The 16,031-nt window shown below is 34.4% G+C and overlaps 1 protein-coding gene across 1 annotated transcript; it reads left to right on the forward strand.

The window, feature by feature from the left end:
• Positions 1–472: 472 nt before the first annotated feature.
• On the forward strand, positions 473–15,127 carry LOC134856175 (uncharacterized). Its single transcript, XM_063872539.1, has 5 exons — positions 473–610; positions 1,561–1,611; positions 1,773–1,889; positions 4,949–4,999; positions 14,751–15,127. Exons 1-5 carry the CDS (start codon positions 517–519, stop codon positions 15,110–15,112), a joined length of 675 nt encoding a protein of 224 aa, XP_063728609.1. The 5' UTR covers positions 473–516; the 3' UTR covers positions 15,113–15,127.
• Positions 15,128–16,031: the final 904 nt, after the last annotated feature.

Raw genomic sequence — 16,031 nt, forward strand, 5'->3', positions numbered from 1 at the left:
ACCATTTTGGTAACCAAAAACATTTTTAAATTTCAAAAATTTTCTGCTTAATATATCAAAAAGATATTTCTGTTAATCAAATGTCTATTTTCTTCTGTACTGCAATTTTTTTCAGGGCGAAACTAATTTCTTCCGCTTTTAATATTGACTCAGTTTTGATGTTTATTGGCAAGAAATCTGGCAATCAAAAACGTGGCAAACGAAATTTTTGTGGATCAAACATCATGATGATTGGTTTTACAGTTCACAAAACCACTTTTTGCGCATAGTTTTGGACCAAAAGTCATTCAATCATTCGAATGTAGAACAAAAAACTATTAAAGTCTTCATACACAACCGTAAAATCACTGAGTTACCAAATGTGGTGTTTTATATAGCGGCTTTTGAACCCCTTTGAACAGTAATATTTATATATTTGTTATAGTTTGATTTAACTGCTTCCTGATGGTTTTTGTAATTTTAGGGACTGCGATTTCTAATGAGGCCGAAGTTGAAAAAACTGTGACCACTGGTGCTATGTTGGGAACACAGGCAGGCAACCAAAATTCAGAGAAAAATGATCCTACTGAGAAGAGTTTTAACCTGGAAGCAATAGAGCACTATCCGGAAGGTGAGTTTGTTCCCACACTGGAGTGCCATGGATAAAGATTGATTAAAAATGAGTTTATGACAGTACAGTGTCTATAGAAGTGAAAAAATGAAATGGTTATGATCAACTAAAAATAAATTATGCTGTTAATGTTTAAAAAAGCACAAAAATATATTGCAGACGAATTACATTCAATCATTCTTCACTTTTATAGATCTTCGACTTTTTTCACTTCAATGAGAAGCGATTTTCCACGTAAAAAGAGTCGTTTCCCCGTTTTAAATTAAAGATGGGTGCAAACTGGGTGATGGGCGCGAACTTTTTTTGCAAGTTGAGAAAGTTAATCTTTGGAAGTCGAGTACGTCGTACACTCTTTTTGCAAAACATAAATAAATAAAGACATTTTTCAAAATTTTGCACAACGCGAAACAAAAAAATCTGGAAATGAACCATATTAATTGATTTTAGTTTATTAGAATTACTAACACAAACATTTAATAAAACAATGGATTAAATCGATTGTTCTCTGCAATTTGCTGTCTGAGGGCAACATGGGAATCGATTATTTTGTTAACAATTTAATACACAAAAAAAAAACAATTTTTTTTTTCACTTCTCTTAGTTTCTACATATTTATTAAGCGTACAACTCAAGCTAAGACATCCAGTTTTGGTTGAACAATCTAAAAATTTCACTAAAGGCGCGTTTAAAGCCAAAACCCAATAATTTGGATTTGGAAGGCTCAAAAAAATCCTAAATATTAGTGAAAACTTTTTTTAAAATGCCCCAAAACGGCATTTTTTGTCTGTCTTTTTAATTATTTGCATCATTGTTAAAAATTCTGTGAAGACCACCGCTATTAACGCTCATTTCCTTGCGATTCAATCGATCCCATTTTCACACAAATTCAATAAAATCATGGCAAGCAACACGTTTGAAACCGACAGAGTTTCTAATGTGCTTGAGTTTAGGGGACTCTTTGGACGCAGAAGACTCGGGGATGCTGCGACCTTGCATAGAACGTATGTATTGATATTGGCATATACTTTGTTTTTTTTTCACGAGGAAACCAAGTAACTTATTCTTCATGGTGAATCAACTTAGTTTTAGTTAACTTTCTAGAAATCGACTAGTTTAAATTGGTATCGTTCTCGAACTATCGCCTATCGCTTGTTCATTTCAGGACACGATACTTCACTTGATGAAGCTACCCTTTTGGTTTTTGAGCAGGAAAACCAAACAGGCCTACCATTCTCTGATGCAAACTCTCTTCCTGAGGAGAATTTCAGTTTGGCTACAAGTAAGATGTGTGCAAAAAGTTAGTTGTTTATTATAAGGGGCTACCAACCTCCGTTCTTTAGTCTGCCTACGAGCGCCGTTCGATTTTCGCCTTTTTTGATTTCAGTTCGCCCCTCAGTTGCATTTAAAATCAAAAATTGATTATTTCTTCTGGCTCTCTTACAAAAAAGCAAATGAAGGTTCTGTACATCCCTAAAAAGGCATTAGCGATGCCGCCAACTTTTTGCTTGATTTGCCAAAAAAAGTTCCCAGTTTTTCTTGAATTGAAACTGGTGAAAAAACATCAGAAATTTTTCGCATTTGTCAGAATTAGTTTTTTCCTCTACTAATTTTCGTATTCAATAGTTTTTCACACATGAACGATTTTTAATAAAATGTTCGTCGTTTTTCGCAATTGTTGCGGCGGCATAGTTGCTCTCTTTGCTATTCTAGTTTAACTGCAATTGATAGCTCATGGTACTTGCCTATTAGCATGTGTTTTGATTAACATATCCATGTACAAGAATGCAGTTGACCGAGGGCTTTTCTAATGATAGAGGGACTGAATGATGAAAATATTCCAACCAATCAGAACCGTTGGATGTTCTTCTTCGCTGAAAGACTTTTGCACGAAACTGATGTTTTTTTGTTATACCCCTGCCCCTAAGGATAAAAAAGGAAAATAAAAATTTTCGTAACAAAGTTTGATTGATTTTCCTTAAAAATGCAGGGCTGATATTCCGAGCGTTAAATCAAGATAGAAACTGGCAAAAATTGCGAAGTTAACGACAACTAAAAACGCATTTAGCAGCTTTCAGTGAAACTTATGCTCAGAAAATTGGCTAGACTTGGAGAAAAAAGTCAGTATGAGGCTAAATTAAGTTAAAATGGTTCGTTTTACCAGTTCCATAAAAATATAATGCATTTCCTAGTAACAGTGAACAGTGTCCCAATTAGATTATAAAAATGTCCATTGCTTTTTTCATATATTGGGGGGGGGGGGGGGGGGGTATAACCGAAAAGACCCAACTGATTTCAAAATTTATAGTAAATAAACATAGCATGTACAATTCGCTTAGGTTTGATTTTTGTTTGACTAAGAAAGTAACGGAATATTTGTGCTCGGGGTGGGGTTTTTTTTTCTTAAGACAAATTTCGACTTTTTAACTAGACATTTTTGACGGAATTTTACAACATTCGAAAGCTATTGTTGTACTGAGCTTAAACTTGAAAAGATGTTTTACTTGTGATCATTTTTGTTTGTAAAGTTATGAGGGTTTAAAGGTTGCCATTTTGGCCATTTTGGCCAATTTGGCACAATTAATGCGCGATATATTTCGCGCTATTAACGCGTTAGCGAGATTTAATTCGTCTTAGAAATCGTTCCAAATTGGTTCGAGGAAGATTATATGCCATAATTGATTTGTTAATAGGAGCAAAATCTATCCTTTTGTACTTAATATGGCGCGTGGGGGGATGTTTTCACAAAAAATCTCAAACTTTTTAGAAAAAAAAATTAATTATACTTTGTTACATTTAAACTTTCCTAGTTATTACTGCTTCATAGACATTGAAAGGCAGTTGGAACATTCAGGGCTTCGCCCTGATACGAGCACTCTTGTTTGATTTTCTATTGTTTTATTTTTTCTTAAATCGATATTTTTGAAAGAATTAGTTTTTCTTCGTTGCATCTTCAAACTGACAAAATTTCAACAAAAAACTGACAAAATTTCGTTACTTTCATTTATCTGCAATTTACTTATTGTTCCGATTTTCGATATGAAAGTAACGGAATATTTGTGCTCGGGGTGGGTATTTTTTCTTCAGACAAATGTACACTTTTAACTAGCCATTTTTGACGGAATTTCTTTATATCACTCAAAAGGTAGTGTTGTCCTGAGCTTAAATTTGAAAAGATCTTTCACCTGTGATTATTTTTTGTAAAGTTATTGGGGTTTAAATATTGCCATTTTGGCCAATTTGGGATAATTAACGCGCGATATATTTCGCGCTATTAATGCGTAAGCGGAGATTTAATCCGTCTTAGAAATCGTTCTAAATTGGTTGAAAGAAGCTAATTTGCCACAATTGATTCATTACAAGGCACAAAATTTATCCTTTTGTACTTTATATGGCGTGTGGTGGGATGATTTAAAAAACATTCAAATTTTAGAAGAAAAAAAATTTCATTTTATTTTAATAAATTTATTTTTTTAATTTTTTTTACTGCTCCATAAACCTTAAAAGGCAGTCAGAACATCCAGAGCTTCGCCCTGATACGATCAGTCTTGTTTTAATAACGGTCACCTTTAACTTCTCTAATGGCCGGTATATTTTTGAATACTTTCAGAATTTAAAGGATTTATTTGAGAACTTTGAATATTCATTTCTGATTGACTATTTTAATCCTTCCTTTCAATCCATTCAATCTTTTCATCAGAGGAGCGCCACGCAGTTGACTAGCTCGCTGCGTCGGTGTATATTTACTAAAACTTGTATATTCATATAGCGTGTTTATAATCGAATGTTAGACAAAACGAAAGTTTATTTTCCTAACGAATCAGGTGATTTTTTTCACTAAACAAAAGCACCTATTTAAAAAATTCGAGCGTTTTAATAGGCATATATGTTGATCGCTGAGCCCCCTTGCTAGCTAACGCCAATGGGGTGCTGTAAATTGCTATGGTGCAACGCGCGCCATTGGAAGAAAGCAAAACTAGAAGGAACAGCTAAATTTCTCGAAAATACAAAAAAAAAACATATTTTTTTCACACTTTCAATTTGACTTCATTCAGCAAACACTCTCAGGCGCTGATTAAGGTTTTTTGCAAAAAAACCTAGAATTTCAACAAAATTACAAACAAGTTGTCCGTTGATATTGTTGTTTTTACCTCGATCAGGTTGCTTTTGCAAGATCTACTTGAATTTTTTTGCCAGAAACTCTTGTATAAAAATTTCAAAAACGCCCATTTCGACAAATGATTTGATTAAACTACCTCTTTATTGGTGTTTGTTGGAATCAAAAAAAAAGATTTTCGTCTATTTGAGAAGAACTTTGAAAATTTTATTGCGTGTGTTTAGGGGACTCTTTGGAAGCTGGAGGCTCAATGATGCTACAACCGTTCATGGAGCGTTAGTACACTTTCAACATAATTTTGTTCAAAAAATTGATTGATTCATTTGTTCAGAAACTCAGTATTTAGTTATAATTCCGAGACTTTTAAAACACCTCTGTAACTATTGCCCCTTTAGCAAAAGGGGAGATTCATTATTAGGTACAAAGATCTCATAAGCTTTACCGTTGAATTCTTTATTGGGTTTGCAATTCTTTACTGGTACCATAGAGTGTGTAATAGTTAAAATGATCCTTTTAAAATTAACCGCCGGTTTTAACATTTAACACAAACAGACCGAATTGACAAAAAATCATTACTAGCAAACTATTTTGATTTTTCTGAATTCAGATCGCACGTTTGGTTGAATCCCAAAAAAACGGCTAATAGATATAACTCCAGTTGGCATTCAAAAGTCGATTTGAAGGATTAACCGTACAACCCGGGTTGAAGTCCCACCGTTATTTATCACTTTTTCTGTAGTTTCCCAGCGATCGCTATTTTCTAGCGATGACTCATGTGTAATTCCGAGTTTGTTGCAGAGTTATTTCAGTAATGATTCCGTAGAAAATCATCGCTAAAACTTATGAAATTTGCTCATTCTTATAGATTTTTTTTGCTGTTTCATCGCTGAAAATAAGCCAATTTTCAGCGATGAAACAGCAAACCCCCCCTAAATCGATTTGGGAGGGGGGGGGGGGGGAATTATTCGGTTGATCCGACTTGAATATAAATTTAAATTTAGAAGATTTTGCATGGTTAGAGTGAATTGCGTAAGTGTTTCGTTTCGGCTTATTGAATGTGCGTCTAAATGGGCGCGCAAAGAATAGTTGAGTTTGTTAAAAAATGTTGCTAAATTTTAAACTTGATAACTCTTGGCTCACAATAGCGCAAGGCATCTCAGAAATAATCCTTAATTTGTTTTTTTTATATGTCAGTTTCACAATTACCTACTTTTTGATCCATTTTGTTTTTTAACAAAAATAAATTTTTAGGCTTAAAATTGATGTCGCAAACTCTCACAAGTGATCTATTGTTTTTCCCAGGTGCTGGAGATCAAGCCGACGGAATTTCAAGCCGAATCGTAAACTTAGGGTTTCAAGCCGAATATTTTTACTTTCTCATAAAGTCATGAGGCATGATTATTTTTAAAAATTTTTGAAGGTTTTCTCCTCTTCACGACCTTGCTTCACTAGTTATTGGCGTTTTCATAAAATAAAGCCTCCAAATGATATTTAAGAAAGCATTTTTAAAGCCGCCTGATTTTAGTACCGGATGCCAATCCTAACTGGCGCATTATCGTGAATAGCGCCTATTGTGGAATAAACTAGCCTAACTTTTTGAAAAACAACGTTTTACAGATAAAAAAAATTAGTGATTTGAGGTGCTTATCAAGAGCAAATTTTGGCCTCAAGTCCTTTCGGCTTAAAATCTTGCCGGCTTGTTGTCCTGAACCCGTTTTCCCAGCTTCAAATCTTTTTCTGTTGCGTATTCCTAGGTCCTAAAATGAAAAAGGTCCCGTATTCCGAGATCCCATAGTTTCCAAAATAAGAAAAAGCATTTGCACTAGTCCCAAATTTTTTCAATTGGTCAAAAGACTAAATTAGACGAGTCTCAACTTAAGGTCGCCGCTACGAGTGCGTTGCCACTTTGCGGCGATAACCGGCTCTAAATTTTGTATAGAGAGTCCTACCCTTTGTTGGCAAGCTCGCAACACGTTGGCGCTGCTGTGGCTGTCACTAATTTGCAGCTTGAGTTTATGCTACTTGAAAACATAAAAAAATTGTTTTCAAATTTATTACGTGGCTGGGGGGAAACTCTACGGTTGGTCACTTAGGGGGGATTCCCGGGTTGAGCTCATATTGAAAATTAGCGGTAAAAAATACTTCAGATCAACTAAGGGACAGTCAGAGCGTTCAAGACGTTACGATTTTTGTGCATGTTGCAATTTTTTGTTCACGGAAATCAAAAAAAAATAATTCGTATAGTCTGAGGCTTACAAAGTCTCAGTTTTTTTTTCTAGAATAATCATTTGCCAATTTTTTTGCATTGTATATTTTTTAATGTCAAAAGGAATTGTTTCATGAAAGTGCAAGTTATTCAGACGGGCTGGTCATTACATTAAATCGTATTTTAAAACTTGTTTTTAAATTTTTTTTATATGTTATAGATTTTGACCGCAAAACAATGCAATTTTTCAAGCTGTTTTTTATTTCTAAAACAAATCCTGTGAATAATCTAGCAATTGTTTAAAATATAGGTTTCTTTCATGTGGGTCAAGAATATGCATCAGTTATTTTCTATTTTAAAACCTATTAACCGTTATTTAGTAGTATAACGCTAGCATAAGACTCATAAAGCGTATTTTTATAGCCTAGTAAAATTTTATGTAATTGTAAAAACATTCTGTCTTGCAGAAAATTATATGAAAATTGAAAATTATACGAAGTCAATAGGATAATGATAGATATTATGCAAATACTGGACATATATGACCAGCAGATGTTTGCCACAAATCAAAACTTTTTAGATTTTCTGATATATTTTTGTGTTCTGTCTCAAATAAAATTGACCCAAGATTTAAAAAAAAAACATACTGCTCAAACAGCGAGAGGCATCACAGTTAAAATGTCTTTGTGTTGATCATAAACGTCATTGTGCGACTCGAAAAAGAACATTAATTTTTATGTCAAGTCTAATTTTCTCTCGCAGTTTTTTCTTAAAATGTTTTTTTTTAATTTTTCATAATTTTTCATATTTGAAAATTGCGAGTTTTTTTCTCAATTTTCCAGAAAATACGTGCATTGAATTGTTTGATAAAAATTTTCCTTATGGTAAGCATGTTTTCGTTATTGGAGGATTTTGAATATGGCAGTTAGCTTGCCCGTATCTAGTAAATGTTCTTATTCAGGTCTGAAATGGATTGTGAATTGTTAAAATAACCCTCGGATATTTTATGAATATGTTATTTCAGATCTAATACCAGATCTGAAAATTAGTTTTTCTTGGCTAATTCAAATCTGAAAAAAATTTATTTCATATCTGAAATTTAATTTTTTTTTATTATTTCAGATCTGAAAAATCAATGAGTCTGACATAATCTTTTGATATTTCTCATATTTTTGTTTTTGATAGCTTCTGCTAGCTACTAGCAGATACTGAGCAATTTGATAGGTTTTCTAACTGTTTTTGAAAACTTTTAAATAGTTGAACAGAAAACTTTGCTTCAAAAAAAACTGTTTTTGAAATTATTCTGAAGTTTTTTACCGCTAGGCAATCTAAACACAATTGTGTATTGCAGAAACATCAAAAAATAAAAACTCAATATTTTGCACGAAATGAATAAGTGATAATTTCACAGAGGGTTTCTCAGATCTAATTTCAGATCTGAAATTTTGTTTTCAAGGTTATTTCAGATCTGAAATTTTCTATTTCAGATCCAAGTTTCAGTTCCGGAATTTTCAAATTCTTGTCAAGATCTGAAATAAAGAACTTCAGATCTGAAAAACAACGTATGTAAGAAATAAAGAATTTCAGATCTTGCACAAAAAATCCTTGGGTACGGGTGTGTCATACGCTGAAATGGATTTCTGAGAAATAAAGGCCCAGAATTTATAAACCGAACTGTGTTAAAAATCCATGCTAGTCAAAACAAACGTTAGTTGAAACTCTGTTTAAACAGAGTTTTATACTATTCGAGTGGTTTTGCTCCATGCAATCAAAGCTGGTAATTCCTGTTCTTTAAGCTATACTTTACAACGCTTTCTCGAACTTGATAATGCAGTTAAGTTAATCGCGATGCAAGGCAAAAAACCTGCGGTTTTTCTGATTCAACATTTCAGGCTTATCGAAAAGCCGATGCTTTAAATCAATGCGACCGTTTAACGAAAACTTCGAGGAAGTTAGTCGAACTTCATGTCCTTGCCGTTGCAAAGTGGAAACTTCTATGTAAGTGAGCACCTTGCTTGCTTGCTAAGTTCGTAATCTAAAATGTCACAAGAGTAAATAATAAACTTTAAAAAAATGTATACAGGCAAGTAAAAACTATTTTACTTTATCAATTATTATGCTATCACGACTGTTCATAACTCATAAACTTAATGAGCTGTTGTGTGTGAACATCAGGGTCAATCGAGTATCTAACGATTAATTAACATTTGTAGCATTTGTATTAACAAAATGAATCAATGCGTTCAGTGTTTTGGTCTCTGTATTTGTACATAGAATACTACAGAACCTCGAAATTTGGAGTTTTGGGCAGAATAAATTAAAGAGATCCCAAAATTGTAAGAGATAGTCCATATAAACAGATCCCATCCCCTCTCAATTACACATGCAAAAGGTAGGGAATCCAAATACGACAATATAAAGGCTCTTTTTGCTAGTGTAACACACAAAAATTGCTTTAAACGTTCTATTCGGCTGCTTTTCTTTAATTTTCTTAAGTTTCCACTTGGGGGAGCAATCCAAATGTTCTAAGTTCATCTTCTCCTGTACCCAATTTTAAACAAACTTCGGCTTCCTCTGTTAATACTGCCATCTTTTCTTCGGCATCCATGAACAATTGGATTTTCATCTGCAGCGCTGTCTTAATAGATCACAATAGCCTGGCGTCTTATGCTCGGTCTTCACGTTCCTCAATCGACATACTACATACTACAGTGCTGATTTAAATTAACCGGACAAAACGCGTTAAACTTGAAATTTAACGCGTTTTTCTCCAATTGGGTTGAGTTTAGGTGAAAACTTATGAAGACAAAACTTGCTTAAAATTTCAGCAGAATCAATATGGTATAATTTGTTTTGTAAAATTCGGGCCCAAAATTTAATCCCAAAAATGGATCATTTTGGCTTTTCTTAGTTAACCAAAAATTACGCCAAAAACTCCCCATCGATCACCGACATGATTATATAAAGGTGAGCCCCTTACGTAGCGTAACAAACTTTAAGAAGGGTATATTCTCCAAAACAAATTTGCAAACCGTTAAAAAATTGTTTTAAATAAAAAATTGGTATTTTATAAAGTAAAAACGACCTTTTTTGTCTCTCAAACAAAAAAATATGATTTTTTACAATGTTTTGAAGAATATACCCTTTCAAGTTTGTTGGGGTACGTAAGTGGTTCACTTTGATATAATCATATCTGTGATCGATGGGGTGTTTTTGGCGTAATTTTTGATTATCTAAAAAAAGTCAAAATGACCCATTTTTGGGGGTAGATTTTGGGCCCGAATTTTGCAAAACAAATTAAACCATATTGATTCTGCTAAAATTTTAAGTAAGTTTTGTCTTCATAAGTTTTCACCTAAACTCAACCCAATTGGAGAAAAACGCGTTTTAAATTTCAAGCTTAACGCATTTTGTCCGGTTCATTTAAATCAGCACTGTACGCATCGAGGTCGTTTTCAAGTTTGGTTGCTTCAAGTTTCCCCGTTCGTTTATATTTTCCCATCTTTGTGGTTGTTTCGTCCTTTGCTGAGGAATCTAATGGTCCTGTGGCCCACGATTGCTTTGTTGTGAAAAGGTCAGATAATTTCGCTAATCGAAATGCCCTGATCAAGCTACGTGGTGTTGGAAACCATCTTCAATTACTTATGTTATTTTGATATCGACGGAACAGGGGAATATTTGATCGTAAGTGAGCTCAAATTGTCTTTTTAATCCTTATTTTTTCAAAATGCAGTCCAGGTACTCGTTTTTAATCTTCAAAAACTCCGACTCGTTATTTCGATTCACAATCAACTTTTTTGTGTTCCTCTCGTCCCTGGTTTTATTAAAACAAAAACCTTGCCACCTACGTTGGCAAACTTCTGCGTTATGACGAGTCACTTGCTTTTTCAGCCACTACTACTATGTTCACTTGCGATCCCAGATGATGTCCTTCGTTCGCGGGTCACTCTATATCATCTAAGAGAAAAGGACAACTCTCCGTTTAGCGTCATAGGTTCTCATTTATGGAGAGGTTGCGTATTCTACATCGCTACGCTAGTTTTCTCTACTCCGGGCGTCTCCATGCTTATGTGAGGTGGGGCGAAAAGAAAAAGAGCCCAATGATCACCATACATTTTTTCAGAACAGAAAGTTACCACAATAACTTATTAAAAAAATAAGAAAGCGTACTACATAAAAGTAGGTGCCTTAAAATCTCCTTCCGGCAAGAAACTAAACAAGACTGCTCGTATCAGGGCGAAGCCCTGAATGTTCCGACTGCCCTTTAAGGTTTATGGAGCAGTAATAACATTAAAAAATTCAATGAAATAAAACAAAATGAATTTTTTTTTTCTAAAATTTTTTATGAAAATCATCCCCCCCACAAAGTACAAAAGGATATATTTCGCTCCTTGTAACAAACCAATTATGGCAAACAAGCTTCTTTTAACCAATTTGGAACGATTTCTAAGACGGATTAACTCTCCGCTTACGCGTTTTTAGCGCGAAATATATCGCGCGTTAATTGTCCCAAATTGACCAAAAAGGCAATCTTTAAACCCCCGTAACTTTACGAAAAATGATCACAGGTGAAATATCTTTTCAAATTTGGCTCAGGACAACAATACCTTTCGAATGATAAAAAAAATCCGTCGAAAATGGCTAGTTAAAAAGTCGAAATTTGTCTGAAGAAAAAAAAAACCCACCCCGAGCACAAATATTCCGTTACTTTCGTATCGAAAGTCGGAACAAAAATCAAACTGATATACCAAAAAACAATAGAACAATACTAATTCAAAAATTGGAATGTGTACTAAAATAGTTTCTTCAAAGTCTCCTTCCGGCAAAAAACTAACAAATCACATTGATGTAGCAAATACTTTAAATCGAGCGTTTGCAGACCTTGGAAAACACAAAGCAGAAATTTTATTCAAGGGTTTAACCAATTCCCTGTTAGGAAAAACTCGAAATTCAGGCCAGTTGCCAGAAAAAAAAATACTTCAGTCATTTGATAGTTTGCTAAATAAAAAAACTACTGGTTATGAATCATCTTGGAGCTTTAAATATTCAAAATTTTCAATGAATAAACACATGCAGCTCGTAAAAATGAATGCATTGAGTCGAATATATTTCCGGATGAGCTGAAAAAAGCGTACATGAAATCAATTTACAATAAAGGAAATGACAGTGTGGGGGAAAATAAACGGCATATTCCTTGACGCCAAAATTTGCTTAAATTTATGAGAGATCCTTATTACCAAACTAACTAGAAAAGGAGGTATTCGACAAAATTTCAAATACGATGCATGGAAATACTGTAATTCAATTGTTGCAATTAAACATTGACTGCAATTTTTTCGAATCTTACTCAATCTTCAACTCAATATCTCACAAAAGTTCCGACAAAAAATTGAACAAATGGGTTTCTCAAAAACGGCTACAATCCTTTTCAAAAAATTTCCGAAAAAACCAACAGGCAGTATATTTGACAAAAACAAGAATCGAACCTGAAGTTTTGAATCATGGAGTGCCACAAGAGACAGTTCTTGGACCAATAGTCTTCGTCCTCTATGTCAATGATTTCAGTCAGTCTTAAATAATAAAAACAAGACTACTCGTATCAGGGCGAAGCCCTGAATGTTCCGACTGCCTTTTAAGGTTTATGGAGCAGTAATAACATTTAAAAAATTCAATGAAATAAAACAAAATGAAAAAAAAAAATTTCTAAAATTTGAATTTTTTTTTGAAAATCATCCCCCACACGCCATATAAAGTACAATAGGATAGATTTCGCTCTGTTTAACAAACCAATTTTGGCAAATAAGCTTCTTTTAACCAATTTGGAACGATTTCTAAGACGGATTAACTCTCCGCTTACGCGTTAATAGCGCAAAATATATCGCGCGTTAATTGTCCCAAATTGGCCAAAATTGAAATCTTTAAGCCCCCGTAACTTTACGAAAAATGATCACAGGTGAAATATCTTTTCAAATTTGAGCTCAGGACAACAATACCTTTCGAATGATAAAAAAAATTGCTAGTTAAAAAGTCGAAATTTGTCTGAAGAAAAAAAAACCCACCCCGAGCACAAATATTCCGTTACTTTCTTATCGAAAGTCGGAACAACAAGCTAATCATTTTGCAGATGATACCAGTTTGATAATGAAAACAAAAAACTTCAGAATTAATGCGGAACGTTTTAATGAAAAAAAATACGTTCTTCACCTCCTCTGGATTTTCTTTATCGTGATCCTACCTTTTTATTACGATGCACCTAATTGCCTGGTCAATTTCTCTGGTAGGATTTAACACCAACTTTTTGATGGTAACCACACCCATCTTTGAAGTAGCTTTGTTCTTGGTAATTTGTCGCCGTGGTCCTGTTTAAGTAAGAAATTCACCTTGTTGTTTGTCCGACGGGTTGACTTTTCGCGTCGCGTTGAGATATGCATCCTTCTGTTCAAGCGTTACAGATTTCATTTTTGAACCTCTAGTGAGTTTTCTTTTCGTGAAGATTAATTTGACACTAATAGTTGAAATTGAAATTTTGCAACCCGTCTGTATCTCCGTTGAGTAGTTCATTATTCTCTCCCCTTACCGCCTTCATCAACGTTTTTACGTTCCTTATCAAACATCCCATCCCTCTACTTTCTCCCATGACCTCCCAGTCAAATTTGCTGTATTGATATCGAATTCGGTAATCCTCTGTATTGATATCGAATTCGGTAATTGAATTAACGAATTCGATATCAATTTCTTGTAGAAGTTAGCGAAATTTCCTTCCCTTTTGCTAAACAGATTGCACGCTGTGCCTCATTGGGAACACATATTAATAGTCTAGGTTTAGTCATGACCGCAGTTTTTTTCAATATGTCTGCGCGGCTTACTTCCTTGACCGAATTTTTTTGTTTACCGCCGATCTTGCACGACACAAACCAATGATTTTGAAATAAAGAATCAGAGTTTGAAAAGAACTAAAGTTTTCTCACTCTTGCGAATCCAACTCCTTCTATTACATAACTTTTTAGCGACGCTGATTTTCGGTTGCTAACTACGTCTACTCTATCCTCAGTCATTTTGTACTCCCGAGCTCACTGGGCTACATGTTTCCAGGTTTCGCTGTTTTTCAGGACTCTTTGTAGTAAAAAAGAATACATGCAAAACCCCAGCTTCCATTTAGCCTTCAAAGCTATAACCATTAACCAAATCGCATGCCCCCCCCCCAATTTTCTCTATTCAATTTTTTTGCTTACCTCGTAAATTTATCCACATTCGCTTCCCCGTTTCATATGGGTTCGCTCCCGATTTTGGTTCCAAAAGCAACAGCTGAACATACAAAATAACTTTACCAATAACTCAAACTTGAAGCTTGAAACAAATGTGACCCATCGTCATATGGGACTGTCAGATCCTCGGATGGTCGGTCCCAGAAATATACAAACCATGATAACTAGTTTTCTTTGGCGGCACCGAGAAATTTAAACAACTTCTCAGATGCTCCAGAAATTGTAGGAGTACGTAATTCAAAAGATAACTAAGCTCAAGTTTATCAAGTAGTTCAACACGGTGCCACAAATAAAACGCGCACTGTCTGACCATTAAGGTCGCGCGCAAAGGCAACTAATGATTAATTAAGATGATTAACTATTAATTTGTACCCGGTACTACATTATGCTTCACCAATTTCTAGTCAAAACTAATTTAATTTTATTGCTTTTGAAAATATGCCTTTTGTCATGCAGAACATTTTTGCGAAACTTGAACTGATAATTTTTCTTCTTAAGCACTCTTTGTTGCTTTTTTCCACAATTAAGCAATTGGATACAGCATCTTGTATTTAGGAAGCTCCTGGAACTGTGAGTATTTGCTAAAAGTATCTCCAGATCAATTCTGGATGCAAATTGGGAATCAGTTCCTGCGAGGTTCTGAGGTTACAGCCTTTCTGTACAAGTTTCGAATGTGGCTGCTAACAAGTGAGCTCAAGTGTGATGAAGAATTATGCAACGCATACAAAGAAACTGCAGTCCACGCTTCCAAACATGCCGATTCATTGGATGAATCGGAAGCCAGGTTTTCAAAAGCAGTCGCGCAAGGAATGCTCAGTTTCCAGACACTATCTCAAATTAAGGCTTTCCTTCGTAAACCTGGTTTTTTAATTGAGTTCGTTTTTCGAAATGAAAAGGCGATTGAAAAAACTGCTTAAGATTCAAACAGCTCAATCGGGTGTATAATTTTTTCGAAGATCGAATATTGAAAACTTTTCAAAATAATACCGGTTTTCTTGATTTCTTTTTTTTAAGCTTTTTGTGATATTGTTTTCATTTTTTGTTCCGACTTTCGCAGAAAACGGGATATTTATGTTTGGTGTGGCGATCGAAAAAATAGTTTTGAACAAACGTTTTTCATAAACCATTGAAGATATTGATTCCCTGAGTTCAAACTTAAAAAGATGTTTTACCTCCAACTATTTTTTGTAAAGTACTGGAAGTTTGAAAATGGTCTAAATTATGTGCGCTTTGAAACTTTTATTCTCAATGCTGACAAAACGTCACGCGAATTATTTATGCGAGGTGAATTATATCGCACAATAAAAACGTTCCATTTGAGGCGGCAACTAACTGTGGCGGCAAACAAAATGATCGTATTAATTTCGTACACCTCAAATTTTCACTCATGATTTTTGGGCACATAATCAACAAACCGCCATGCTTACAAACCGCCTTATCTTGAAGCCGAAATTACATCAAAATAAAGTAAATTACATAAGAATTACGTAACAATTGCATAACAACAATGACAATTTGTTGTTATGATGCATAGAAATATTCATTTTCGGCTTGTTGGAATGGAAATCCTAATTTCGGTTTGTTAGCCCTTCGGCTTGTTGGCCTATACCTGTTTTTTGATGTTAACCAAAACTTATAAATTTTCAATAGTTTTTTGTACCAAAAACATTTCGATAATGATTAAGGGGCAGTCGGAACATTCAGGTCGGACATTGCGAGGCCAAACTGTTGCTGAATTCCATAGACAAGTATTTAAACATGGTAAAATTTTGTCGAAGCAATCAAAGAAAATGAAAGCACAAAAGAAGAACAAAGGAAGCGTCCTTGTTGCGGAAT

This window comes from Symsagittifera roscoffensis, unplaced genomic scaffold (genome assembly GCF_963678635.1).
Source record: "Symsagittifera roscoffensis unplaced genomic scaffold, txSymRosc1.1 SCAFFOLD_918, whole genome shotgun sequence".
Classification (NCBI taxonomy): domain Eukaryota; kingdom Metazoa; phylum Xenacoelomorpha; order Acoela; family Convolutidae; genus Symsagittifera; species Symsagittifera roscoffensis.